Here is a 27493-nt window from a genome sequence, read left to right on the forward strand (position 1 = left end):
GTGGAAAGAGCCCCTCCCTTTCCCTGTGGCCACCCTTGAACTCTGGTTCATTTCGTGCGCGGGGAGTGGTGGACGTGAGGGTATGACTGGGAATCCTTCTTACTCATTCTGAGCTGAAAACAAGGACCGGTTTGGGAGAGGAAGATCTTCTTTGTCAGGGGCCACCGGCCCATGAACAATCACCCCAATGAAAAGTAACAGTTACACGCAAGCAAATGGGAGGTGGATTGCTTTATCTCTAAGGAACCGGAGCGGGCGTAGGTAAATGTCATAAAAATCATTAAAAAGGGAGAATCACTGTACTGTACATCCGAAACTAATATCACGCTGTATGTTAACTGGAATTTACGTAAACATTTAAACCCAACCTAGAAACAAACCTGGGGCGTTGCTGAATACAGCGAACCAACTGGATTATGGGGTAGTGGAGTAGTCCCATTCTCCATCAGCTCTGAGGGCAAAAATCGTGTCTAACCAAAATTACCCTGGACAATAAAATACTACCTTTTCACTTGTCTTCCTTTATTGGCCCAGTTTCCCTGTGACTCCCAATTCTTCAATTTCTTGAGGTGGTTTGCTTCTTGGCCCCCGTGGGTGCTAACAGCCCGCTCCGGAAGCGCGCGGTGCAGCGGTGCACCTGGCGCCGTGGGCGCTGCACCAGCCGGGTCGCCCCGGGCCCCGGGCCCCAGCGGGCGTGTTAACGCGAGCCCGCGCCGGTCCGCACGCGCAGGCGACGGCAGGTTACCCCGGAGAGAAAAGCTCTGAAGGCGCAACGGGCTCCTTTGCCTGCCTGCAAGCTCAGCTCCAGCCAGGGGCGTGCTGACCGCGTGCCAAGCATTTCAGAATCTCCCCACACCTGAGTCTTGAACTAGTTCTAAAATGAGTTCTAGACTAATTTCCCAGGTGAAGACACCAGGACCCGGGGTGCGAAACTCCGTGTGCCGTCAGAGGGCCCGGAGTATATTATTCCGTTGTTTCTTGGGAAAGTGGTTTATGTGCTGTCAGACCAGGCTCTTGCAAAGAAAAGGGGGATGAGATGCCGCCTCGAGATTGAGCACGTCCTCCCATCAGGTCGGTTAACCCGCAGTCGCTCCCGCTAAGGGCACTTCCTGGCTTCAAGCAGTGCACCTGCAGTGGCTCCCGAACAGGTGGCCGTGGTAGTGACCTCAGGTTTGCGGTGAGGGGCACGTGAGATGCCCGCAGGGCGCCTGGCACAGCAGGCGTTCAGTATGCGGTAGTTGCTAGGAAATTATATATATATATTATATATAGTAACCCGAGTATGTATGTGTGTACATATATATGTATGTATATATACGTATGTATATATATGTATGTATATATATGTGTATATGTACGTATGTATATATGTGTGTGTGTATGTGTGTGTACACACACACATACACACATACATAGTAACCCGAGAAAACACGACAACATAAGTTCTGGGGTTGAAACGGGTGTCCACCTTTACAGAAACGTACAGCTTTGTCAAGCTGGGTGAGAAGCTAGCCCCAACTTCCTCATGTGATTTAGCTCCAGACGAAGGCGGTCTATTCGGATCCAGGGCAACCCTTAGAGACGCGGGGAGGGGAAAGCGTCGGCATGGTTTACCCCAGCCAAACAGCGAGTTAACTGTAAAACCGCACGAACCCCACAGACCCTTTCCCCACACCCAGCCACGGTTAGCGTCTTCGCTCCATCTGTCTCCGGATTCTTGTTAGCACCCAGAAGGCGAAGGTGGGTTAGGCAGCCTGCTGCCCCTACACTCTGTACATTAGTGTTGCGGACACGCCTCCCGGGGGGGGGGGGGTGGCTATGTCTGCCCTTTACAATCATGGCAACTGGCGGACGACACAGGCGCCTTGCCCCTCACAATTATGGCATCGCGCACGACGCAGGGGAAATGCGTTCGCCCCTTACTATCATGGCACCACAGTAGCCCACCAGGAAGGGCGCGTGCCCATCACAATCATGGCGCCATAGGGGCCCTCACCCAAAGCACGCCCACCCCTCGTAATCATGGCGCCGCGGACAGCGCTCCGAAAGTATGTTCGCCCCTCACAATCGTGGCGTCGCAGTGCAGCGGCAGTGTGTCTGCCCATTGCAACAACGGTGCCGGCAAACGGCATAAGCATCGGTTTTTCGACACTGGCGCCCGCCCCCACAACTAAGTGCTGGCTGACGGCGTAATCTGGGCACTGAGGGCGGACGTTTGTTTTCACAATCATGGTGGCACAATTACGGCCTCTAGGATAGTGCCCCGGAAGTTTACCTGCCCTTCACAATCATGGCATCTGGGGAGGCGCTCTAGAAGTGTACGTACCCTCCGGAAGTGGTGGACGGGATGGGGGTGGGGAGACGTATGCCTGACCTTCACAATCATGGCGTCGCGGACCACTCAGCGGAAGTTTGCCTGCCCCTTAGGATCACGGTGCCCACAGCGTTGGCTCTTCGATGCTGGTTCCCGTCCCCACAACCGTTTATGAGTGAGGGCATCTACCCTTCACAATCATGGCGTCACAGCACAACGGAAGTGCGTTTGCCACTCACGATCATGGCGCCGACGAAAGGCTAGCAGACGTGCGTTGGCTCTCATGATTATGGCGCCGACGAACTGCTCAGCGTGTCCGTCCGCCCCTCACAATCATGGCGCTCCCAAGGCTCAGCTCCTGAGCATCTGCCCCTTTCAATCATGGCGGCCAGAGCGGAGCGGGGCGGGGCGGAGCGGGGCGGGGCGGGGCGGGGCGGGGTCTGGGAGGGAAAAACGGGCTGGCGGTCCTGGTGCAACTGCTCATGTGACCGGGAAGATGGCCGTCTTTCCCTGGTAAGGAAGAAGCGGTGGTTGGTTTGGGAGAGGGACTATATCTTCTGTCTCTGCGAGTGTGAGCTTGTGTGAGTCAACGGGAATTGCTCTCTTGGTGAGGTGCTGGTGGAGCCTCCCATTCCGTACCCGGTTGTTTTGACCGCAGAATCCCCGGCCGCTACCCTGGTCCACAAGAGGTCCCTGAGGCCCCACGGGTGGTTCCCTCCCGGCTACCCGTTCTTTGCACCTTTCACGCTCCCCTCTCCATTCACTCCCTAAAGAAAACTCAAGTTCCCCGGCTTCCTGTGTCCCAGGTTCTGGGGGCGCTGCGTGCAAAGAGTGGTGGAGTCAGCTCGGTCTGGACGATAGGGGACACCTAGCTGTTTCCAGTGCTACTCGGCTCACCTGGAGGACACTCGATTGCTTCTCTGTGAAATGGCTGCCCTTCGTCCCACTGTGTGCAGGGCTTCCCGCTGGGCACTGGGGATGCACAGTCTTCGGACGTACCCCTTGGCCTTAAGGAGTTAGTTTAGTGGAGCAGACACACCGAGTAGAAGGGTCATGAGATGTAATTTCACCTGGGCCTTGGGGAAGGCTTGAGAAAGGCAGACCCTTACATGGGTTTCGGAGAGTGAATAGGAGCTCAGAACAGGCGGGGACAGCGTGTGCTCTGGCTGACCGGCCGGGCAGGGCTCTTGTGGTTGGAGTAGCTGGGAGTGGCTCGTGCTGAGGGTCCCGCCGTGCTGTGTGTGCGGGAAGAAGTCAACAAGCTGTGATGGTTCTAGTGGGTTTATTTGGGAAATAGATGGGAGGTCTACCCTGCATCTCAGAAAGGGAGAGGAGGGTTGTTTTTTTTTTTTTTTTTTTTAATTTAAATCGAAGCTAATTAACACACAGCATAGTAATGGTTTCAGGAGTAGAATTTAGTGATCACAGCAAGTGCCCTCCTAATGCCCATCAGCCAGTTAGCTCACCACCCCCCCAACACCCCTCCAATAACCCTCAGTTTGTTCTGAGTTTGAGTCTTTTCTGGTTTGCCTCCCTCTCTGTTTTTATCTTATTTTTGCTTTCCTTCCCCTGTGTTCATCTTCCCCTATGTTTTGTTTCTTAAATTCCACATATGAATGAAATCATATGATATTTGTCTTTCTCTGACTTATTTTGATTGGCATAATACATTCTAGTTCCATCCATGTTGTTGCAAATGGCAAGATTGCATTCTTTTTGATCTTTGAGTAATAGTCCACACACACACACACCCCACATCTTTATCCATTCATCACTGTGGACGTGTGGGCACTTTCCATGATTTGGCTCTTGTTGATAGAACTGCTATAAACATTGGGGTGCGTGTGCTTCTTCGAATCAGCCTTTTTGTATCCTTTGGATAAATATCTAGTAGTGCAATTGCTGGGTCGTAGGGTAGCTCTATTTTTAATTAAAAATTTTTTTCTTTTAACGTTTATTTGTTCTTGAGAGACGGAGATAGACCATGAGCATGGGAGGGACAGAGAGAGGGGGAGACACAGAATCCAAAGCAGGCTTCTGTCTCCCAGCTGTCAGCACAGAGCCCGATGCGGGACTTGAACTCACAAACTGCAAGATACGACCTGATCCGAAGTCGGACACTTAACCGACTGAGCCACCCAGGTGCCCCTCTATTTTTAATTTTTTGAAGAACCTCCACACTGTTTTCCAGAGTGGTTGCACCAGCTTGCATTCCCACCAACTGTGCAAAAGTGTTCCCCTTTCTCTGCATCCTCGTCTACGTCCATTGTCTCCTGACTTGTTCATTTTAGCCATTCTGGCAGGTGTGAGGTGGTAGGGAAATCACTTTCTGATCTTTCTTTCCAAATGTGGTTTCCCGTGAATGAGTAAGTGAGCAAATGAAAGAATATACAGCCCTAGACTCTTGAAATATTGACAGTTCAGCAGCTTCCTTCCAAAGGAAGGAATCCTCAAAACCCATTTTTCCTCAAAATCCATTTTTTAATCCTCAGAACCCATTTTTCAGATGAGGTCATGGAGGCAGACAGGTGAAGCAGTTAGTCTTTTTTTTAATGTTGGTTTATTTTTGAGAGAGAGCGAGCGCGCTCGTGAGCAGGGGAGGGGCAGAGTGGGGGAGGACAGAGTGAGAGGGAGACACAGAATCCGAAGCAGGCTCCAGGCTCTGAACTGTCAGCACAGAGCGTGACGCAGGGCTGAACCCACGAACCGTGAGATTATGACCTGAGCTGAAGTCGGACACTTAACCCACTGAGCCAGCCAGGTGCCCCTTTCCAAAGTCTTGATACACTAAATCTGGATTGAATGCCACTGAGTTTCCTTGGATCTAGTGATTCGAAGCACCTTTTAGGGAATCATTAAGGTTTAAACACCAAGAACAATGAAAAACATCTGTCTTCAATTAACTTGTCTGCAATTTTCTGATCAGAACCGGGTCTTTTAATCTCTGCTTCCCAGAACAGTTTTACCTATGACAGTTTTACTTTAAATCACAAACAGAGGTGCCATATGCCTTTTAACTTGTAGCGTTTCCAAAGTTCCTAAGCTGACTGTGCTCTCGACATTCCTGTGGCAGCCCGTGTTCACCCTAAAGTCTCCCAAGACTTGTTGTTCTTCAAATTAAAAGAACTGCGTCTTAACCCTGGTCGTGCCTGGCATGGGGTTTGGCAGAAAGGAGGGGCAGTAGTAGTCTGTGGGATGAGTGAGGAAACAGAGAAGGTCTACAGAGGAGAAATGTGTTTCTGTCGCTAAATTTGACATTTACAGAGACGTGTGTGTGCGCATGCCAGGCACGGTGTTAAGTGTTGAATGTGCAGCATCCCATTTAATCCTCAAAACCCATTTTTCAGATGAGGTCATGGAGGCAGACAGGTGAAGCAGTTAATTTCCTTAAAGTGGTACAGCCTTCAAGGAGCAGTGAGGTGTGGAGTCCAGAGGTTGTGATCCTAACCATTCCCAGCAGCTGGACCTCCCACCCATGCGCTGGGCTGCGGGGCTATAAATCACCCGAGGGAATTTGCTAATGTGCAGACCCTGATCTGTGGTATTTCCACACTCCCCTGGTGATGCCCTTGCAAAGTGATCTGTGAGCCACACTTTGAGTAGCCAGCGGCCAGGCCAGGAGTGGAGGTGGGAAATGTTGGCCTTTTTTTCTGTGGCAGCTGCCAAGGATGCACACGAGCCTTTGGAAGCTGGGATGATGGGGGATTTTTACCGGCTACTGTGTTCTGGGGGGGGAAAAAAAGCAAGGTAGGGATTTCTAGAAAATGCCCGCTGGGGGGCGCTGTTGGCCTTAGCAAAGACCCAGGCATTGACAACCATGCTTTTTAGCATCTCAAACATTGGGTAAACCGCTGAGCCTGACCGGTAATTTGAGGGAATAATGGAAGAAGCGATAGAAAGATCAAAATATAGCTGTTTGATGTGGAATTTCGAAAGGGGTAAATGTTTCCTTTTTTTTTTTTTTTTTTTTTTTTTTTTACATTTCTCCAGAAACTATTTTTTTCCCCAAGGAATTCCTTCCCTTCAAACTTGTAAAAAAACAAACAAAAAACTATTTCGGGACGCCTGGGTGGCTCAGTAGGATAGGTGTCTGACCCTTGGCTTCTGCTCAGGCCATGATCTTGTGGTTGTGGGATCGAACCCCATGTTGGGCTCAGCACTGAATGTGGAGCTTGCTTGGGATTGTCTCTCTCTCTCTCTGCCCCTCCTCCCTCATCCAAATAAATTATTTCAAAGCTTGGTTCTTTAAAAGAAAAACTAGACAAAGGTAGACAATTGCTTAAGGTTCTTAAGATGACCCATGGATGGTCTCCAGAGCTCCTTCCTGCATGAGAGTCAGGCTGCCTCGGTTTTTGTGTCCCTGTCATGTGCTGCTGTCCCCTCAACTCTAAGCCTCAGCTTCTCTGAAAAATGGGCGTAATGATAGCATCTTAGCATTAGGCAGTTGGTTAAACAAGGAAGTGCAGGGAAAGGGCTTGGCCTGGATCCTGCTGTACAGCAAGTCCATTGTAAACGAGAACTATTATTTGATTCTGTGTATCCAGTCACCCTGTTCTTGGGATACAGTCTTGCTCAGCTGTGGATTGATTTGTTAATGATTATTACAGGGATGAAAAACATTTGCAACTGAATTTCAGGTCCGGTTACATTTCTACTCATTCCACTAGATTAACCTTTCAGGGTTCTATTGATAAAGGTAAGAATGATCTGAAGAGAGAAAAAGTATAATTTGATTTTTAAACTCCCTTATGGCCACTGATGACTATTATTCCAGTTTCCTTATTCTTGGGGGGGGGGGGTCTTTATTTTATAAATCAGGGATTGGCTGGCAGCATATTAAAGGGAGTCGGGAGGTACTTGGGGGATGCTGAGTTGGTTAAGCGTCCAACTCTTTATTTCAGCTCAGGTCATGATCTCACAGATTGTGAGTTCAAGCCCTGCATCAGGCTCTGCACTGACAGGGTGGAGCCTGTTTGGGATTCTCTCTCTCCCTCTCTCCTCCTCCCCTGCTCATGCTCAGTCGCTCTCTGTCTCTCAAAAAAAAACAAAAAACCTTAAAAAAAATTAAAGGGAGTCAGGAAGAATATTTCATATTTTTGGAAGGGGAGGACTGGTATGCTTGGTAAATGTGACCCAGAGAGACCAGGCAATATATCGTGATAGGGGTTTTCCTTTCCAAAAAATAAAAAGTAGTGGGGTGCCTGGGTGGCTCAGTCGGTTGAGCATTCAACTCTTGATTTCAGCTCAGGTCATGATCCCAGGGTTGTGGGATCGAGCCCCATTTTGGGTTCCATGCTGAATGTCGAGCCTGCTCGAGATTCTCTGCCCCCTCCCCCACCAAAAGAGGTTAAAGCAGTAGTTCTTTAAAAAAATAAATAAAACATAAAAAGTAGAGATGAATTTGTATTGTTGACTGGCCTTCCTCCTTTCGTGCTCACAAAGCCATATTTATTTAGAAAGGGATAGAAGTCAAATGACCTGGGATCTCTGTTCTCTCATACTGAGTAGGTTTCTGGGTGGGTGGGCTCACCCATAAGGCTGACTGCAGGGTGTTAGTTGGATTTGGGGTTCCTTAAGTACTAGTGAAGGCACACAGCTGTGAGTAGGGCAGAGGGTGAATTCAGGGGACGCTCAGGCCGATGAACAAAGGGGACCAGCTTTATGCTCTTTGAGACCTAATTCTCCACGGGGTTTTTAAGGCTTTTTTTAATCTTTATTTTTGAGAGAGAGACAGAGCGCGCACACGTGAGTGGGGGAGAGGCAGAGAGAGAGAGAGAGAGGGAGACACAGAATGAGAAGCAGGCTCCAGGCTCCAAGCTGTCAGCACAGAGCCTGATGTGGGACTCGAACCCACGAACCCCGAGATCATGACCTGGGCCGAAGTTGGACACTCAACTGACTGAGCCACCCAGGCGCCCCAATTCTCCATGTTTTTAAATTGTTTCCCTTTTGATGAGCCGGAGAACAGTCAAGCTGCTCCCTGCAACACTTTGCCCAGAAACGTCCTCCTGCAAATACCCTGTTCCGTCGCATACAAGTTCTGCCGTCCACAGGACACCAGGGTGTGAGCACAGTCCGGGACGCCGTGTCCTGACTGGGATCGCCTCTCCGTGTCCAGTAGCACAGTCCCCGTTTCCATCTGCGGCCTCGCTGGTCTGGCCTAGGCCGTCTGTTCCACCAGCTTCTGTTCGCGACCCCTGGCGTCTTCTCCAGGAGGGCTGAGGCTTTCTCTGCAGCTCTCCAAGCCCTCACCGTCATCGCCCCTGACCGTCCACTCGGGGCAGTGGCTTTTCTCGCCGGTCTTGGAAAACTCTTCCAGCCTGTGCCCGTTCCGGTTTCCAGACCCGCTTCCTCGTTTTTAGGTATTTGTTAAGGCAGCAGCCCCACTTCTCAGTCCGAGGCTTAGTCCGTTCGAGCTGCTGCTGTAAAAAAAAAAAAAGAAAAAGAAAAAGAAAAAAAAAACACAGATGCGGCAACTTACAACAAAAAATACTTGTTTCTCCTGGAGGCTGGACGTCTGGCCAGCCCGGTGAGGCGAGGCGCCTCCTGCTTTTCACCCAGTGCCTGTACTCCGTGTCTTCACGGGGTGGGGGCTCTCTGGGGTCCCGGTTATCATGCGGCTCCTCCCTTGAGACCTCATCACCTCCCAAAGGCGAGGTTAGGATTTCAGTCAGTGAATTTGGGGGGTTGGGGACAAACATTCATACCATAGTGCCTCTTCTGTGCTGGTTGACCTGAGTTTTAATTCTACCTCTGTTTTATTTTATTTTTTTATTTTAGAGAGCAGGGGAGAGGGGCAGAGGGAGAGAGAGAGAATCTGAAGCAGGCTTAGCGTGGGGCTCGACTCGGGGCTCAATCCCACAACCCAGGGATCATGACCTGAGCAGAAGTCAAGAGTTAGACGCAGACACTTAACCCCCTGAGCCACCCAGGTGCCCCCTACACATATTTTAAAAACTATAAGCTACTGTTTTTTGTGGTCACTAATCTCTTTATCCACACCTTTACCTTTTTTTTTTTACTCTTCAATATGTATGCATAGCCTATACATATGTACATACGTGTATACACAGTGTGTATGCACATATATACATATGTATATAGTTTTTTGTTTTCAGCTGGGATCATTTTGTTTCTCTGTGTAGCTTTTTTTATTTTCTATTTTTTTATTTTTATTTTTTTTACTACTTTCAGAATCACACTACAATTAAATGTGCTTCTACTTATTTTTTATTTTTTATTTTTTTCAATATATGAAGTTTATTGTCCAATTGGTTTCCATACAACACCCAGTGCTCATCCCAAAAGGTGCCCTCCTCAGTACCCATCACCCACCCTCTCCTCCCTCCCACCCCCCATCAACCCTCAGTTTGTTCTCAGTTTTTAAGAGTCTCTTATGCTTTGGCTCTCTCCCACTCTAACCTCTTTTTTTTTTCTTCCTTCCCCTCCCCCATGGGTTTCGGTTAAGTTTCTCAGTATCCACATACGAGTGAAACCATATGGTATCTGTCTTTCTCTGTATGGCTTATTTCACTTAGCATCACACTCTCCAGTTCCATCCATGTTGCTACAAAGGGCCATATTTCATTCTTTCTCATTGCCACGTAGTACTCCATTGTGTATATAAACCACAATTTTTTTATCCATTCATCAGTTGCTGGACATTTAGGCTCTTTCCATAATTTGGCTATTGTTGAGAGTGCTGCTATAAACATTGGGGTACAAGTGCCCCTATGCATCCATACTCCTGTATCCCTTGGGTCAATTCCTAGCAGTGCTATTGCTGGGTCATAGGGTAGGTCTATTTTTAATTTTTTGAGGAACCTCCACACTGTTTTCCAGAGTGGCTGCACCAGTTTGCATTCCCACCAACAGTGCAAGAGGGTTCCCATTTCTCCACATCCTCTCCAGCATCTATAGTCTCCTGAATTGTTCATTTTGGCCACTCTGACTGGCGTGAGGTGATATCTGAGTGTGGTTTTGATTTGTATTTCCCTGATGAGGAGCAACGTTGAGCATCTTTTCATGTGCCTGTTGGCCATCCGGATGTCTTCTTTAGAGAAGTGTCTATTCATGTTTTCTGCCCATTTCTTCACTGGGATTTTTGTTTTTCGGGTGTGGAGTTTGGTGAGCTCTTTATAGATTTGACTGATATGTCATTTGCAAATATCTTTTCCCATTCCGTTGGTTGCCTTTTAGTTTTGTTGGTTGTTTCCTTTGCTGTGCAGAAGCTTTTTATCTTCATAAGGTCCCAGTAGTTCATTTTTGCTTTTAATTCCCTTGCCTTTGGGGATGTGTCAAGTAAGAAATTGCTACTGCTGAGGTTAGAGAGGTCTTTTCCTGCTTTCTCCTCTAGGGTTTTGATGGTTTCCTGTCTCACATTCAGGTCCTTTATCCATTTTGAGTTTCTTTTTGTGAATGGTGTGAGAAAGTGGTCTAGTTTCAATCTTCTGCATGTTGCTGTCCAGTTCTCCCAGCACCATTTGTTAAAGAGACTGTCTTTTTTCCATTGGATATTCTTTCCTGCTTTGTCAAAGATGAGTTGGCCATACGTTTGTGGGTCTAGTTCTGGGGTTTCAATTCTATTCCATTGGTCTATGTGTCTGTTTTTGTGCCAATACCATGCTGTCTTGATGATGACAGCTTTGTAGTAGAGGCTAAAGTCTGGGATTGTGATGCCTCCTGCTTTGGTCTTCTTCTTCAAAATTACTTTGGCTGTTTGGGGCCTTTTGTGTTTCCATATGAATTTTAGAATTGCTTGTTCTAGCTTCGAGAAGAATGCTGGTGCAATTTTGATTGGGATTGCATTGAATGTGTAGATAGCTTTGGGTAGTATTGACATTTTGACAATATTTATTCTTCCAATCCGTGTAGCTTTTTTTTTAAGTGTAGTTCTGTACATGCTGTTGTTGGTTTTTCTTTAACGGGAAACTCTTTCCGTCATGACTGAAGGACCGTTTCACTAGGTGCAGGGTTTTTGTCTGGCAGTTAATTTCTTTGGTACTTCACTGGTACGATCCCTTTGTCTGCTGGCTCTCCTCTCTGCTGAGACAGTAATATAATCGTCACCCTTTGAAAATAAGGTGTCTTTATTCGTTCTAAGAAATCCTCTATTTTTAGCCATTTTACTATGAAGGCCCTAAGTATGGTTTTTGTTTTCTTTTTTGTGTGGGTCCTGCTTGGGGCATGCGTGTTTCTTGAATCTATAGCTTGAGGTCTTTAGTTTGGAACAATTCTATTTTGGTTTAAAAAATTTTTTTTCTTTTTTTTTTTTTTTTTAAAGTTTATTTACTTAGAGAGAAGGCATGTGTACAAGCAAGGGAGGGTCGGTGGGGGGGGGGGGGTGGGTAGAGAGAGAGAACCCCAAGCAGGCTCCACACTGTTAGCTCAGAGCCTGATGCGGTACTCAAACCCACAAACTGAGAGATCATGACCTGAGCCAAAACCAGGTATCAGAAGCTCAACCGACTGAGCCCCCCAGGCGCCCCTAGTTTGGAAGAATCTTAGCTGCCATCCCTTCACATACTGCTGCTGCCCATTCCTCTTCCCGTTTTTCTCTGCCCGTTCTGAGACCTTCCCTTCCGCCCTGAGGCCTTTCACACTGCTCTTCTTCCCATGTGTTTTCCTCTCGTGCCTCAGTGTGGATACTTTGTCCCCTTGTCTATCTCGTGATCCCTTCACAAGACCCATGAAATAGGGTGCTCTTTGTCTACTTCTCGCTCAGCTACTTTCTCTGGCTCCACAGCGTTCGTGAACTTGGTGGGGAGAGCAGGGCCGGCTTTCTCCCTCCCCCTGCACGCCCCTCTCTTCAGCTCCTCCTTGGGCGCTGGCTGTCGGGAAGAGAACAGTGTGTGGGGGAGAGTTGACCTCACTTCATCCAGTGCCCTTGGTTCTGGCGTCTGGCCTCACGGGTCCCGGATCCCTGGGTGGCATTGTGCACCTTCAAACTGAGTGTTAAAATTCTCTGCAGCGTTTCTTGGGCTCGGTAGAAATACTGTTGCGCCATGAGCCGCTGTAGCCCTGAGAAGGTCTGAGCAGATGGTTTGAATGTGTTCTGTATCTCCTTCAACTGATGGTGGCGGTCTGGGATTTGTCCGCCAGGCACTCCCGGGGGAGGAACTACAAGGCAGAGTTTGCGTCCTGCCGGCTGGAGGCTGTGCCACTGGAGTTTGGGGACTATCACCCGCTGAAGCCCATAACCGTAAGTTTTGTCACGAGGCCCTCTCTAACCTCTCTAACCTCTCACTCCTCAAAATGACAAGCCGGGTTCCTGGGTCTTTCCCACTTGCCGGCCGGAGCTGCTTTTGCACATTTCTATCGGCCACTTTGTTCCCAGGCCCTGGTTTTCGTGACGTTGACCTCACCCACCGTCATGTTCCTTGTGCCCTTGCTCACATTTGCGAGGTTGTCACGAGCGGGTGATGCCTTTGCTCCTGATGTGGGCGTATAAACGAAACCCCTTCTTAAGTTTGCCTGTCCTGAAGATGCTGTTCTGAATGGCGTCTTCATCTGTGTGAGTTATTTAAAAAGCAAAGTGAAAAGCAGGCCAGTGATATAGATGGTCCCTCTCTTCTGGGTTAGCACTGTTTCACCAGCAGATAATAGAAGCTGTGTGGCTGTCATCACAGGTGGGGGTGAGGGTGACAGACACATACCTTAGAATGCCCAGAGGCCATTGCATAAAGCAGGAGGTCACAGCTGGAGTGTCTGCCCTCCCCCTCCCCCCCAGGCCCTGTGGGCTTGTAGAGTCACGACTGAGACACCAGTGGGTCGTTTCCAATCTGAGAACTCACTCCTGTGGACACAGACCAGCCACATCAGCTCCAGGCTTCCATCCTGCAGCTTTCGTGACACGAGAGCAGGGAGTTTCTCTTTTCTGGTTCTGTGTCCCTCCCTGACCCAGGCTGGTGCCCCGGGGAAGGGAATGTGCTGACTGACTGGGTTGGGGTAGAACCCCTCCACCCCAACCAGGCCTGTAGGAGCCGAGAGTCGGGGAGGGCCACTTTCCCAAAGAAAACAACTGCCAAGCCTGGGAGAAGGGGGGACAGATGCCAGGCAGACAAAATGACAATTGTGTACCAATAGGAGGCCCTTTGCCAGATCATCCGGGGTTGGTGTCAGACCCTACAGGTTTAGGGCAAGCTCTTCAAAAAGACAGTCCTTGCTTCAGACACCCACTGCAGATTTGGGGGACCCCAGGCCACCCACTGATCAACTGTCTGCAAATCCAGACCTCCCCTCAGGCTTGATAATGTGCTAGGAGAGCTCAGACAACTCAGAAGCCCTGTGTTTACAGTTTTATGTGAAGGATACAAATGAGCAGCCAAATAAGAGACAGGTAGGTGAGGCCCAGGAACGTCCTGAAGACAGAGCTCTCTGCCCTCTGCCTATGGAACAGGTGTATCACCTCCCGGCACATGGTGCAGGCACCAGCCAGGAAGCTCCACTGAGCTTTGGTGTGTCCACACTTTGTGTTGGGGTTTCATTACACAGCGTGACACAGTGATTCCTTGGCCACATGACTGGACCTGATCTCCAGCCTCCCTCCCCTAAGGTCAGGCTGATACCCCCTGACTGTGCTCACAGGAGTGGTCTTTCTCATGAACAGCCCCCATGCTGGTCTTGTTACCATCAAGTCATGTGTGACTGAGGGGCGTGTGAATGACCGACACTCCAAGGACCAGACCCTCCTTTCCCAGAACCAGGACAAAGGCTGGTCAAGTTCTCTTTTATCCAGCCCTTTCTTTCATTCTATCACATCCTGTCCTCTCTGAAGACGGGTTTTCTCTGCCTTCCTGTGGATATGCCCAGAGTGTCCATTACTTCCCTCAGCCCCTGGGTTTTCAGAGCTTCTTTGTTTAAGGAGGAGAGTGGAGCCCAGCCAGCCCTTCTGGATTTTGTGCTGCATTTTCAGCAGAAACACTGGTTGGATCTTCTTGGCTCAGGGGTTCACCCCTGATCTGGTCATCTGAAGTCAGAAAGAGTTGGGGGCCAGTGGAACAAAAACATGGCTTCACACCCTGACACCCCACCTGTCCCTCAGTGCTCAGCAGGATGTGGCATTCGAAGTTCTTCGAAAAGGAAGGAGATCGTGTTAAGTCGCAGCTTCCGATGCAGTAGATCCAAGGTGGAGCTCCAGAGTCCGTGTTTTTTGACGAGCTCCATGTGATGTGGCTGCTGCTTGTCTGGGGACCTGCTTTGTGTAAGAGGGCCCTACCAGGGTGCAGTTCGATCCCACCTTCTAATCCCTTCCTCCATAGCTGGGATTTTGAGTCCTCTCAGTTTGTCACAAAATGTAAGTGTCCCTGCCACAAAGCAATGGTCAGTTCAACTAAGGGAACGAGGGAAAACGCATTGAGTGTTGGGGGAAGGTCATAGGAGATTCCCGCTTTACCTGCTCGGGTTTTCCCCACAGGTCACAGAGTCCAAGACCAAGAAAGTGAGCCGGAAAGGCAGCACTTCCTCCACGTCCTCCTCGTCTTCCAGCTCTGTGGTGGACCCACTGAGCAGCGTGCTGGATGGGACAGACCCCCTCTCCATGTTCGCGGCCACGGCTGACCCTGCAGCCCCGGTAACACTCCCTGCTCGTGGTCAGTCCTGTGGGGGCAGGGCTGGCCGCTTTTCTTTTTGTTTAAAAAAAAAAATTTCTTTTTTTTTTTTTTAACATCTATTCATTTTGAGAGACAGAGCACAAGTGGGGGTGGGGCAGAGAGAGAGGGAGACACAGAATCTGAAGCAGGCTCTAGGCTCCGAGCTATCACCACAGAGCTGGATGCGGGGCTTGAACTCAAGAGCTGTGAGATCATGACCTGAGCCGAAGTCGGTTGCTTAACTGACTGAGCCTCCCAGGGTGCCCTCACTTTTTTGTTTCTAAATGGCACAGATCCCACATTGTCGTTGCGACAGTTTTCAGGATCCAGACACCCACAGGGTCCCCCTTACAGAGCCCTCCTCTCCCCACCCCCCCCCACCCCCCTCTGTGAGAGGCTAGTGCGGATCTTGGAAGTTTCTTCTTTTCTTTATTAAAGCATTTTAAAATTCATTCTTGATTTTAATTTCACCCTTTATTATCCTTTTTTTTTTTTTCATTTATTTTTATGTAATTCTGTAAGCAAACCGCTGATTTCTCACGTAGAAGAGTTAAACGCTGGGCTAGGCAAAGTGTGTTTAAGGTTTTGATGGCTACTCCCAAATCATTCTCCAAAAAGGCTTCACCATTTATACCACCCCCAGCAGAACTTCAGAGTGTCTGTTGTCCTGCATCCTTGCCAGCTGGGACATTACCAGTCATTGTAACTTCACCATTTTGGTGGCTGAAAGATGATCGTTTGCCTTTCCTTGATTCTCAGTGAGCCTGAGTGTCTTTTGATCTGTTTATTGGCCCTTTGGGGTGAATTGGCCTGAAAAAGTGTTATCTAGTAAACCTTTAGACTTATTTTATTCTGCACTGGGGGACTGTCTGCCTTTGCTTATACTTCCTTTTCTTTAGCTTTTCTTTAAGTTTATCCATTTATTTTGAGGGAGAGAAGGAGAGAGAGAGGGAGATAGAATGCCAGGCTGGCTCTGCACCGTAAACGCAGAGCCTGATGTGGGACCTGAACCCAGAACTCTGGGGTCATGACCTGAGCCGAAACCAAGAGTCAGACGCTTAACCAACTGAGCCACCCAGGCGCCCCTTTTCTTTAGCTTTATCAGATAAAATCGACAGAGGAAATTGTGAGACTTTTAAAGTGTCAGCGTAATGACCTGGTACTTGTATGCACCTGTGAAACCATTCCCCCCATTGAGTTAGTACACCCATCATTTCACGTATTTACATTTTTTTAATTTGATGAGAACATTTAAGTTCTGCTTTCCTAGCACATAATCAGTTTTACCCTGCCATGTTATCAACTATTGCGTTTGCTTGTAGTTTTTGTTTGTTTTTATTTTGAGAGGGAGAGAGCAAGCAGGAGAGGGTCAGAGAGAGAAGGAGAGACAGAATCCCAAGCAGGCTCTGTGCTGTCAGCACAGAGTCTGATGTGGGGGCTCAAACTCACGAACCAGGAGATCATGACCTGAACTGAGATGAAGAGTCAGACCTTAACTGAGCCACCCAGGCGCCCCTATACTTTGTGGTTTTTAAAAAATTTTTTTAATGTTTTATTTATTTTTGAGAGAGAGAGAGTGAGGGAGGGGCATAGAGAGAGAGGGAGACACAGAATCTGAAGCAGCTCCAGGCTCTGAGCTGTCAGTACAGAGCCCAACACGGGGCTCAGACTCTAGAACCATGAGATCATGACCTGAGCTGAAGTCAGATGCTTAACTGAGCCACCCTGGTGTCCCTATACTTTCTTTTTAAAGATGAAAAGGATACTGCTGCTGAGAGCTTGTCTTGCCTTTCCATAGGACAGCTCTAGAAAGAGACGAGACCGAGATGAGAACTCCATCGTAGGATCAGACTTTGAGCCCTGGGCCAGCAAACGAGGAGAAATCCTTGCCCGGTACACGACCACAGAGAAGCTGTCTATCGTGAGTACCAGCGCACTCTTCTCCCAGGGCCTGCTTCCCATCTGGTAGGGATTTCTTTTTGTTAGGATTCTGCCCCCAGGTGCCTGTACAGGATCTCCCCACCCCCCACGCCAAACAATTCTCTGACACCGGCTGGGTGTCCTGCAGCTCAGCTCAGTTCTGACACCCAGATCCCTGGAGCTCATGTCCATTCCTGCAAGTCAGGCGCCTAGTCCCTCAACCTTCTCTCCCACTTCACAGTCCTCTGTGAGTCCATGTTGTCACCTGTGCTTCTGACCGTCTGGCTGTGCGTCAGACTCCCATGATCCCCTCCTTGGGTTCAGTCAATTTGCTAAGTGGCTTACAGAACTCAGGAAACCCGTTTACTCACGAGATTACAAGGATATTAAAGGCTGCAAATCAACATCCACTTGAAGAGAGACAGAGAGCGAGGTTCTAAACAGAAGACCTTCTGTCCCCTTGGGGTTTGGTGTCCTACCGGATGGCATGGACATTCTGTCTCACCAGTCAGGAAGCTCTCTGAACCCAGTCCTTTTAGGTTCTTAGGGAGGCCTTAATAAATAGACGTGATTGATTCAATCTTCAGCCCCCCTCTCCCCTCCCTGGAGGTCAGGAGTGGCACTGAAGGTTCCAGCCCTGCAATCAAATGTTTGTTTCCCCTGGAAACTAGTCCCCATCCTTAGGTGTGTCCAGAAGTCACTTGATTAACTTAACAAAGTCTCCTTGACCACTCTGAGGGCTTAAGACATTCCAAGGGTAGTAGGAGCTTCTGGGCCAGGAACAGGATCAAGACACAATATGTATTTCTTATAAATCACAATATCACAGCTAATGTTGCCCAACTCCTGGGCTCTGTGAGTTTGGCTCATTATGTCCATGTTAGCTGGGAGCAAATGTGCTGGTTGGTTTCTCAAAAAAATGTGTTAAGAATCCAGGATCTGGCACCTTTCAGAGAAAGAATCGGAGCCCATCTCTGGGGAGGTTTGAGTTGGGAAGTGAGGAGACTGACACCCCAAAGAAGGTTTACTTCTTCCTGTGGCTCCAGTTTTCTTCCATGGCCTCAAGTTCACCGGGTGGCCTCTGGACCAAGTCGTTGGCTTGTGCCTGGGGATGTGAGGGAGATGAGGCCGACAATGTGTGGGGGCAGGTTGCTCACGTGATGAAAGGCTCTGAGCTGAGCCGGCCAGGGAGAGCAGGGGAATGCCTGGGTTACTGAGGACGAGAGCTGGGAGCTTCTGACCCAAGCCCTCCCTAATGACGTGATGACGTGATGACGTATGCCACAGTGACGTTCCTCTCTTGGCGCTGAAAGGAAGTCGAGAGGTGGGTAGTTCAGGCTGGTGTGGCGGCTCCAGAGTCATCAGGGGTCTGGCTCTTCCTGTCCTGCTGCCCTGCTGTGTTCAGGGTCGCCTCACGTCCAAGTTGTTGGAGGAGGAAAAGGGAAAGTAGGATGCACCCTCGCTCATATGAGGACCCCTCCCCGTGTCCCCATCCACACACCCAGCCACATTTGTCCTTCCAGTGTCCCCACCCACACACCTGCATTTGTCTTGAAGGTCGTCATGGGCCATATGCAGATGGAGGGGATGCTGGGAAATGTGACAAATGTGCCCATCAGAAATCGGGGCTGTGAGTACGGAGGAAGGGGTGAACTCAGGGGGCAACCAGGAAGGCTCTGTGACGACGCCTCTCCTCCCCACTTCCTCTCAGGGTTTGCGCTAGGTGAGCAGTGTGCAGGCAGAGTTGCTGGACCGGTAGTTTGGTTCTGATTTTCTGAATGCACGGAGTTAATTTAGAGCAGTGATTTTGCAGCCAGGAGTAATTTTACCCCCCAGCGGACACATGGCAATGTCTGGAGGCAGTGTTGGTTGTTGCACTGTGGAGGCATTGCTGGCAATCTAGTAGGTAGAGAGCAGGCGCTGCTAACACCCTCCATGTACAGGACCGCCCCCACGCTACCGGGTTTCCCTGCGCGTAACATCAGTAGTGCCCAGATTGTGAAGCCCTGACGTAGAGTAAGCTAACTGCTACCTCCTGACGCCGTTGTCCTCAAAATTTTGCTCTTTGTTGGCTCACTTTGAGTGTCCTGAGCTGAGTGGAAATTTGAATCTTCGGTAGTTTTTGGTGAGCTGTGTTTTCCTCCTTTGATGAAATAATTGTTTTGCATTTGGATAAGTAAGTAGCTTTGCTGGAAAATAACAGATCATGTGGCCTTAGTGTAACTTGAATATTTAAGTATCTTACAAGTTTTTTTTTGTCATAGAAACAGTATTAAGTTTTAAAAAATACTAACAAATTGTTACTTGCCTCTGCAGAATCTGTTTATGGGATCTGAAAAAGGTGAGTTTGGGTTGTTGTTACTCTTGATGGGGAATTGGCTCATTACCTTTAGTATAAAAAAGTTTGCAGTATCCACACTGGTGTTTAATTCCATTAAAGCTGTTACTTCCTAGATTGTGTACAGACTTAGCAGAACTGAAATACATACTCATGTGATGAATGGGGGGAAAAAGACAAAAGTTATTAAAAGTACAACATGAGCTCACTGTTTGAATTTAGACAGAGCAGTAGCATCTGCTCCCCGTCCCCTCCTCAGCAGCTGTAGAATGGTTAAAATTCTCCTTTTTAGAGATCCTTTACTTTGCTTTAAGTCTTTATCCCTTGTGAGAAGGCAGACAGGCTAGGGATGGGAGTCACAGTCTTACCAGCCACGGGTCCCTGAACACGGCAACACGGCAGTGCTGTTTCTTCAGCCTGGATACACGGTAAGAGGCTCTGACCAGCGTGCCTCAGACTAGCTGTGCAACCTTTATAGACATAAAGACCATGGGGCCCTGTTCCACTTGTTGAATGTATCTTGAGGAATGGGACCCAGGAATTGGTGTTTTTTTTGTTTTGTTTTGTTTTGAGGCTCCTAGGCGATTCTGAGGCAATGGACACAGGTCAGGTACCCACGGGGTACAGATGAGCATAGCTGTGGTTTACGTGCAAATCACGAGTATGGCAGCTGCGACTCTCCCCCGTTGTCTGCAGGTGGGGGCAGCACCTGAGTAATCAAGAGAGTGGGAGCACCTTGTGAGGGCCATAACTTTGACCCCAAACCATGAAAAAGTAAATCCTACTGTTGCATAGCCACCAGTTTGGAGAGATCAGAAAGATGGACGAGATTGCTTGCTGGTGGGAACGTAGAGCAGCAGGAAGGCTTATGTTGCCAGTAGGAGGTTAAAACAATAAAACCACTGTGTAAAGAGCACTTTCGCGTTATCTGTTAAAATTGAAGTTGGGCCAACCCTTGGACCCGACAATTCTACTAGGATATACTCTAGATCAGAAATTAGCAAACTACATCCTGCAGGGCAAGATCTGGCCCCCTGTTTAAGTTTGGAAGTAAAGTTTTATTGGAACACAGCCATGCCAGTCTGTTTACATATTGTTTGTGGTTGCTTTTGTGCTGTAATGGCAGAGTTGAGTAGGTGTGAGAGAAACCACGTGACTCACAAAACCTAAAATATTTATGAAGTTTATTTTGAGAGCGAGCATGGGTATGAATAATTGGGGGAGGGGCAGAGAGAGGGAGAGAGAGAATCCCGAGCAAGTTCTGTGCTGTCAGCACAGAGCCAGACATGGGGCTCAGTCTCGTGAATTGTGACATCATGACCTGAGCTGATATCCAGAGTCTGATGCTTAACCAACTGAGCCACCCAGGTACCCCATAAACGTAAAATATTTCTATCTGACCCTTTAGGGAAAGTGTTTTTCCAGCTCTACCCAAATCCATGTTTTTTTGTTTGTTTGTTTGTTTGTTTTGAGATAGAATGTGGGTGGGGGAGGGGCAGAAAGAGAGGGAGACACAGAATCTGAAGCAGGCTCCAGGCTCTGAGCTGTCAGCACAGAGCCCGAGGCGGGGCTCAAACTCACAAGCTGTGAGATCATGACCTGAGCTGAAGTCGGATGCCCAACTGACTGAACCATCCAGGCATCCCCTTGTTTTTCTTAAAGTGTGGTCCAAGGGCCAGCTGCATTAGTAAGGCAGAGTCCCAGGCCCTGCCAGGCCTACTAAAAATCAGTCTCTGTGTGTTAATTCATCTGTAAGTGACTCCTCTGAAAGTTTGAGAAGCGCTGCCCGCTGCCCTGAAGAAATGTATGTGTATATAAACCAGAAAACACAAATGTTCACAGCATTATTTACTGTAGCCCCAAATAGGAAACAACCCAGACATCCATCAACAGAATAAGAAGTACATTGTGCTGTATTAACACAGTGGAAAATAATAAACAGGGAAACAGCTCTGTGCAACAACAAGGGTAAAATTCATGAACTAAAGATAATGGTTAACAAAAGAAGTAAGACGGTATATGAGCAAGGTGGTGGTTACAAAGGTTATGATTATCTGTTAAAATGTACATATGTGCACTTTCTGTACATATTTCAAAATAAGAGGAAAAGTGGAAATGAGGTAAAAAAACCAGAAACCAGTACTGAGAAACTTAGTTGTTTTTTTAGCAAATAAATAACTGTGCCTTGCTCTCAGCTGATCCCTGACAAATCGTTGAGTTCGCAACAGATCTGAGACGCTAGTGCCTTAAAAGAATGAACTTTCATTCCTGAGTTTGGTGGGTGGGAGTAGGGGGACCTCAGAGCTAGAACAGAAGCCCCTTTCAGATGGGGACAGGGTTCTGAGATAAGAGTCACTGGAGAGCCAGCTGGACAGATAGCCTCGCCCTGTGGTTGGCCCACAGCCCGGAGGGTGTCCCTTCATCTCTGACAGGTGATGGAAGGAGGCGTGGCCAGCCCTGTTTTCTTGAAGAGAGGGCTTTGAAGCCCTCGTGCTGGGCACACAGTGACGTGGTTGTAGTGGTATCAGAGTGCTTCGGTCCTGCACTGAGTGCGAGGCTGAGAGGGCCTTTTGTTGGTAGAAAACAATCACATGATGGGTTTTTGGCATCCCCTCTGGACTGCCTTTCTTTAGCAAGCGAGTGAGGCAGGGAAAAGTTTGTAATACCGAATGGAGTGGAACCATGGAGGCTGGCCCCACCGAGCTAGGGGGGGCAGCTTTTAAACAAAAATGTTTACGGTGGAACTTTGGTTATGTAAGGACGTTGTTTTCAAAATCGTGGCGTTGTCTGTAATGAAATTGTTCCCTGGCCTCTTTATTCACAATGAAGCGTAGAGTGAAAGATGCCTTTCCCTGGGGGGGAGTTGGTGTCTGAGAAATCCATTCTGTGTGACATGAATCTATTCTGTTTAGGCAAAGCGACCGCCACGTCCGCCATGTCGGAGAAGGTTCGGACCAGGCTGGAGGAGCTGGATGACTTTGAGGAGGTGAGCAAGTCATTTGCTGAGCACAGGGAGGATCATGCTTTCGTTCCTTCTTCCAAGTGAGATTCGTCTTGGTGGCTGCTCTTTGATTAATTCCCAAGCCGCACATTGTGCTCGTTCCTCCTGAGGCACCAGCTGATCAGGGAAAGGTGCCAGCCGTGCGGTTGGCCACGCTCACAGGAGTTGCCGTGGGCTGGTTTTCTGAAGGCGTCTTCTCACTGTGATGCCTGAGCAAACCCAGATCGTGTAGGGGGACAGGATTTGACGTAAAATCCAGCAGGAGCCATCTCCTAGGGAAGCCGCCTTGCATAGATAAGGGTCCTACCTTGTGCAGAAGCTGCACTCCGCTGCTCTGCTGGCTTGCTGTGGCCCCCAGGAGTCATTCAAAAAATACGCTTTTAAAAAACATGACTCACTTGCCAACTCTTAAAAATGGGTAAGTTTCACATATAAGTCAGATTTTTTTTTGTTTTTAATTCCACCTGATAATTGTGAGTCCACCTTCCTGCAGTTAACCAGGGCACGCGCCATCCAGGGTACACAGTCCTCCCTTTCCCGATTGACTCATAAACACTACTAGCCCGGCCCCTGGAGGCAGGTGGGTTTGCGTCTTCTGGGATGGCGTTTAGAGAGGCAGCATAACATTGCGAGTAAGACAGACTCTGGAGCCAGACTGCCTGAGTTTGAATCTCAGCTCTACCATGTGGCAGTTCTGTGATTTGGGGCAAGGTGCTTAACAGCTCTGTGCCTGAGTTTACTTATCTGTAGAATGGGGATGCTGCATAGTACCTGCTTCTTAGAGTTGTCACTTAATGTATCTCAAGTGTCTAGACCAACAGCCAGCACATATGGGATGCACTCTGCACGAGTTATTTGGTGTCCCCACCAGCTCATCCTGAGTCTAGAGGCTGTAGCTCAACTGCTTATTAGTAGAGTGCCCTTGGGCGTTCCCCCTTCCTATATCCGCTTCCCTGATTGTAACATGGGGATAAAGAACATAGGTGTGTGGATCCAGTGCTGATGCTTTGAAATCCACAGAGGGCCGTGTGATGGCAGTTGCCATCGCGGGGTCCTGCCTCTTGGCCCTTGGTTCAGGGTCCTTCCGGCTCTGCGACCAGAGTTTGGTGCCCAGCAAAGTCTGTTAGTCCACATCTATTCCTCAATTCGGAAAGGACACGTTTTGAATTAGGGCGACCGGGAGCCTCGGTCTTCATATCCTCAGCCAACCTTGGCTGGTATGAATGGACTTGCTGAGCATTTTCACCAAAGCTCTTCCATCTGAATGTCACTTGAGCTGGCTTAAGTTGCAAATGGGGACTCTGTTGCAGGATACGGGGGCACTACCCTGAACCCAAGGGCACAGCAGCCTGGAACCAAGAGCTAAAGAATCGCCCAGACGGCTACCAACTGTCCTCTGCCTCTCTCTTTTCCATGGAGCCTCTTGTCACTGCCTCTCTGGTTCTCTATTTTATTTTTCCCCCTGCAGGTGGATTTTCTTGCTTCTCCGTGCTCATAGCAGCAGATGGCTGCCCCATGGCTTCCAAGCAAACATGGTTTATCAGTCAGGGCAAGGCTAGGTGATACTGCGGTAACAAGTGAACCTCCATATCTCAGTGGCCTAATGTAACACAAGTTTATTTCTTCCTCACATTACTCATCCTGTGAAGGCGACAGACTCGCCATCATCATGTAATGCTGCCATCTCAACAGAATGTTCCCAGGTTCATCACAGTAGAGCTGAAAAAGGGTCACTTTTCACTGCCTCAGCCCAGAAGGGACACAGGCAGCTGTGCTCATGGCCCATTCGCCCGTTAGTCACGGAGCTCCTCCTACTGCCGAGGGATAAGGAGGACCCTGTCTCGTAGTTCAAGTGACCAGTTGGGATCAGTCCAAATTTCCTGAACATCCTACATGTATTTCCTTAGTAAAGAGTTCTTGGGATTCTAGGGAAGATTGATAGAAAAGAGATTTGGTTCCTGGTCTCATGTGGGTTAGGACGACCCTCACTCCTGTGAACTTTGTAAATAGCATCGTAACGGTAGCCGAGGATTAATGAGCAGGTACCACATGCCAAAGGCTGTGTTAAGTCTTTATGTTTATTTTTAATTCATCCTTGGGATGGTCTACCTTTCTTCTGCCAGAGCTTTCTTTTTTTTTTTTTTTTTTTTTTTTTTTTTAATGAATGCCAGTATTTTTTTTTTTTAAATGCTTATTTAATGTGTGGGTGCACAACTTGGGGAGGAGCACAGAGAGAGGGGGAGACAATCCCAGGCAGGCTCCACCATGTCAGCACAGAACCTGATGAGGGGCTTGATCCCACAACCCTGGGATCATGACCTGAGTCAAAATCAAGAGTTAGACATTCAGCTGACTGACTGAGGTACCCAGGTGACCTCACCACAGCTTTTTGATATGGTCTCCTTTCTGCCCTGAAGGCACTCTCCCTGGTCTAGGTAAAGCCCCTGCCCTCCACTTTCCACATTGTCCGATAACACCCGCACACCATGGAGCATTTGTCCCAAGTATCACTTCCTCCAGGAAACCATTCTTGACCACCTGTCTAGAGGCCATTCCTTTGTTACCATATTTCTTCCTTTCTGAGAGAAAGCCTTTCCCCCACATTTGACTATCCTTGAAATTGAGCTGTGTTTCTTATTGATGCATGTCCGTGACGGGTATTTTTTTCTTCCTTGGTACTACACCAAGAATTGTGCTTCTTATAATTGGCACCTCAGATTCAGTGAACTATGCTATAGGTCTGCATAGAATTGTTTCCTCTGGAGCCTTTACCTCAGTTTTCATTAATATCCATCTCATCCTTTGTGCATTAAACTCTGTTAGCATAGAAATAATGTCTTTTTGCTCACCTTTGTATCTCGAGCATTTGGTGGCCCATGGCTGGTCCACGGTAGGTCCCAGTGAGTATTAAATAAGGTGGTGGATCCTGTTGTCCTGGTATAGATGAGGCTCTGGGAGGAGAGCTGCTCACCCAGAATCACATGGCCAGTGAGTGGGTGAACAAGGGGGTTGACTTAGGTCTGACTTGCTCCAAGGCCCATCTCAGTGCCTGCACTCTGTCCGTCTTTGCAGAAAACTCAGAGGGCCTCTTCCATCACAGGACAATACTATCAGTCCTGGGGGGTTGTGAGGAAAACTTAGATACTGAAGCTCAGTCAATACTCAGTATTATTCATGGGGTTGGTGACCAAATAATGTTTTTCCTTTTGTGTCAACACCTTCCTACTTTCTGCCCACAGGGATCCCAGAAGGAACTGTTGAACTTGACTCAACAGGATTATGTGAACCGCATTGAGGAGCTCAACCAGTCTCTGAAGGATGCATGGGCCTCGGACCAGAAAGTGAAGGCTCTAAAAATAGTCATCCAGGTCAGGTCTAGTGATTTTTTTTTTTCTTTTTCCCCCAGAATTTCCTATGTAAAACTTCTTTTGTAGATAATTAGGGTTTTTCAGAGGCCTGCCTTCAGAGTCTTACCCTACTTTTTTTAACCTGTTCCATTTTCACATACTTATTGTGAAAGGCCATGATTATGAATGTTTTATTGAGGGCCACCATGTACACCTGCACGGGTTGTATACTGCACAATTCCAGGACATTCAGCTTGGATTACAGAATTAATGATTCCCTCTGGATTGTGCAGTTCAGTGGCCTTGGTACATCTGCTGACACAAATTACAATTTGTACAGACTAAAGATTGACCAACTATCTTGGGTTTCCTTGATCAGATTTCCTTTGTATCTTTGGGATTAATGGTTGTGTGTCACTGATATATGCATTTCTGGCTCATTCTACATAATCACGTGACAAAACATGTTCACAGTGTTAGGAGACGTACATTTGTTGAACCCTTTGTTGATGAATTTGTTGATTCATGACAACTCTTGGATCACAAGATCAAATTCTGTAAGGAAAATAGCTTATTCTGTTTCTTGACCCTTCAGATCATCTTGTCATGGCAAGACATGCTGAGAAATATACTGTAAAAGGACTAATGTGTGCATTATGTTTCAGAGCAGAGTTCACAAAGAATTTCTGAACAGCCATTTTAGTTCAAAAGGATAATCCTGTTCTTGGTCAACGTCATGGCAATATAAAAAAAAGAGAGAGAAAAGGAAAAAACATATCTTGGCTATGTGACCTTTGTTTTCTCCTCTAGAGTCTTTACACTGAGTGCTTGAAATCTTTAAAGATGACACTTTGTGTGGCAGGTGGTTTTGTGTGTGTGTGCGTTTCAAGACCGGCAAACCTGGGCTCATTTCCCTGCAGTCACTGTTGTTAGTTTACAAAGTAAATACTCCCAAAGAAGAGTCCTCTCATCCTGGATGCACATGATGGGGGTTGCTTGCTGAGTGGCTCAAGTAAGAAAATATCTAAACTAATAAGCGCTTCTTCAAAATATTTTCATTGGCCACATCTCCCCAAGAGGACTGGAGTATAGAGAACTTGACTTCCAAGAGTTTGACATCTGGAGAAGATTTAATTCATGTCTTCTCAAAGAAAATAACCATGAAAGTGTTTCATTAACTCCACATCTGGTTAATAGTAACTCTTTTACTTTGGATACTTTAAAGAGTACTTTTTTAACCAAAAAAGAGAGTCAAGGGGCAGGTAGAGAGAAATGAGCCCAGTTCACCTTATTTGCTCTGCAGTAAAGTATTGTGTTGTGTGGTAGTCTTACTGGAATATAGTTCATTGATTTTTAGTAACAGTTACTTAGCTATTTACACAACTCAGTTTTAGAGCATTTTTATACCTCCTCCCCCAAATTCTCTCAAGCCTGTTTGCACTCAGACCCTGTCACTTCCAGCCCCAGAAAACTACTGGTCTGCTTTCTGACTATAAATCTGCCTTTTGGAGACCTTTCGTGTATAGGGACCATTCTTTGTGTAATCTTTCGCCTCTGGATTCTTCTACTTAGCATAATGTTTTTTGAGGTTTGTCTGTGCTGTTGTATTGATACCCTGTACCTTTTTGTTGCTAAGTAGTAGTCCATTATATGGATGACCACGTTTTTTTTTGTTTTTTTTTTAAATTTTTTCTTTTAACATTTATTTATTTTGGGGAGACACAGAGACAGAGTGTGAGCAGGGGAAAGGCAGAGAGAGAGGGAGACACAGAATTTGAAGCAGGCTCCAAGCTCTGAGTTGTCAGCACAGAGCCCGACGTGGGGCTCGAATCCACAAAGCGTGAGATCATGACCTGAACCGAAGTCGGACGCTTAACCGACTGAGCCACCCAGGCGCCCCTTGAATGACCACATTTTTACTTAACCATTAACAAGTTGATGGACACAGGTCATTTCTACTCTGGTTATTATGAATGATGCTAC

General features: G+C 47.9%; 1 protein-coding gene across 4 annotated transcripts in view; it reads left to right on the forward strand.

Annotated features, from left to right (window-relative positions):
- The first annotated feature begins 2760 nt into the window (after nucleotides 1-2760).
- VPS35L (VPS35 endosomal protein sorting factor like) overlaps nucleotides 2761-27493 on the forward strand; it is a 115862-nt gene continuing 91129 nt past the window's right edge. For all 4 annotated transcript variants that reach the window (XR_002085652.2, XM_019468736.2, XM_019468737.2 and 1 more), the window contains exons 1-7: nucleotides 2761-2827; nucleotides 12416-12515; nucleotides 14730-14885; nucleotides 16703-16825; nucleotides 19141-19165; nucleotides 22075-22148; nucleotides 25403-25531. Coding sequence is in view for 3 of the 4 variants with exons in the window: in XM_019468736.2 (XP_019324281.2) it covers nucleotides 2811-2827; nucleotides 12416-12515; nucleotides 14730-14885; nucleotides 16703-16825; nucleotides 19141-19165; nucleotides 22075-22148; nucleotides 25403-25531 (624 nt within the window). In the remaining variant the exon portion in view is untranslated. The remainder of the gene's footprint in view (nucleotides 2828-12415; nucleotides 12516-14729; nucleotides 14886-16702; nucleotides 16826-19140; nucleotides 19166-22074; nucleotides 22149-25402; nucleotides 25532-27493) is intronic.

This window comes from Panthera pardus, unplaced genomic scaffold (genome assembly GCF_024362965.1).
Source record: "Panthera pardus isolate Hobbes unplaced genomic scaffold, ASM2436296v1 HiC_scaffold_5, whole genome shotgun sequence".
Classification (NCBI taxonomy): domain Eukaryota; kingdom Metazoa; phylum Chordata; class Mammalia; order Carnivora; family Felidae; genus Panthera; species Panthera pardus.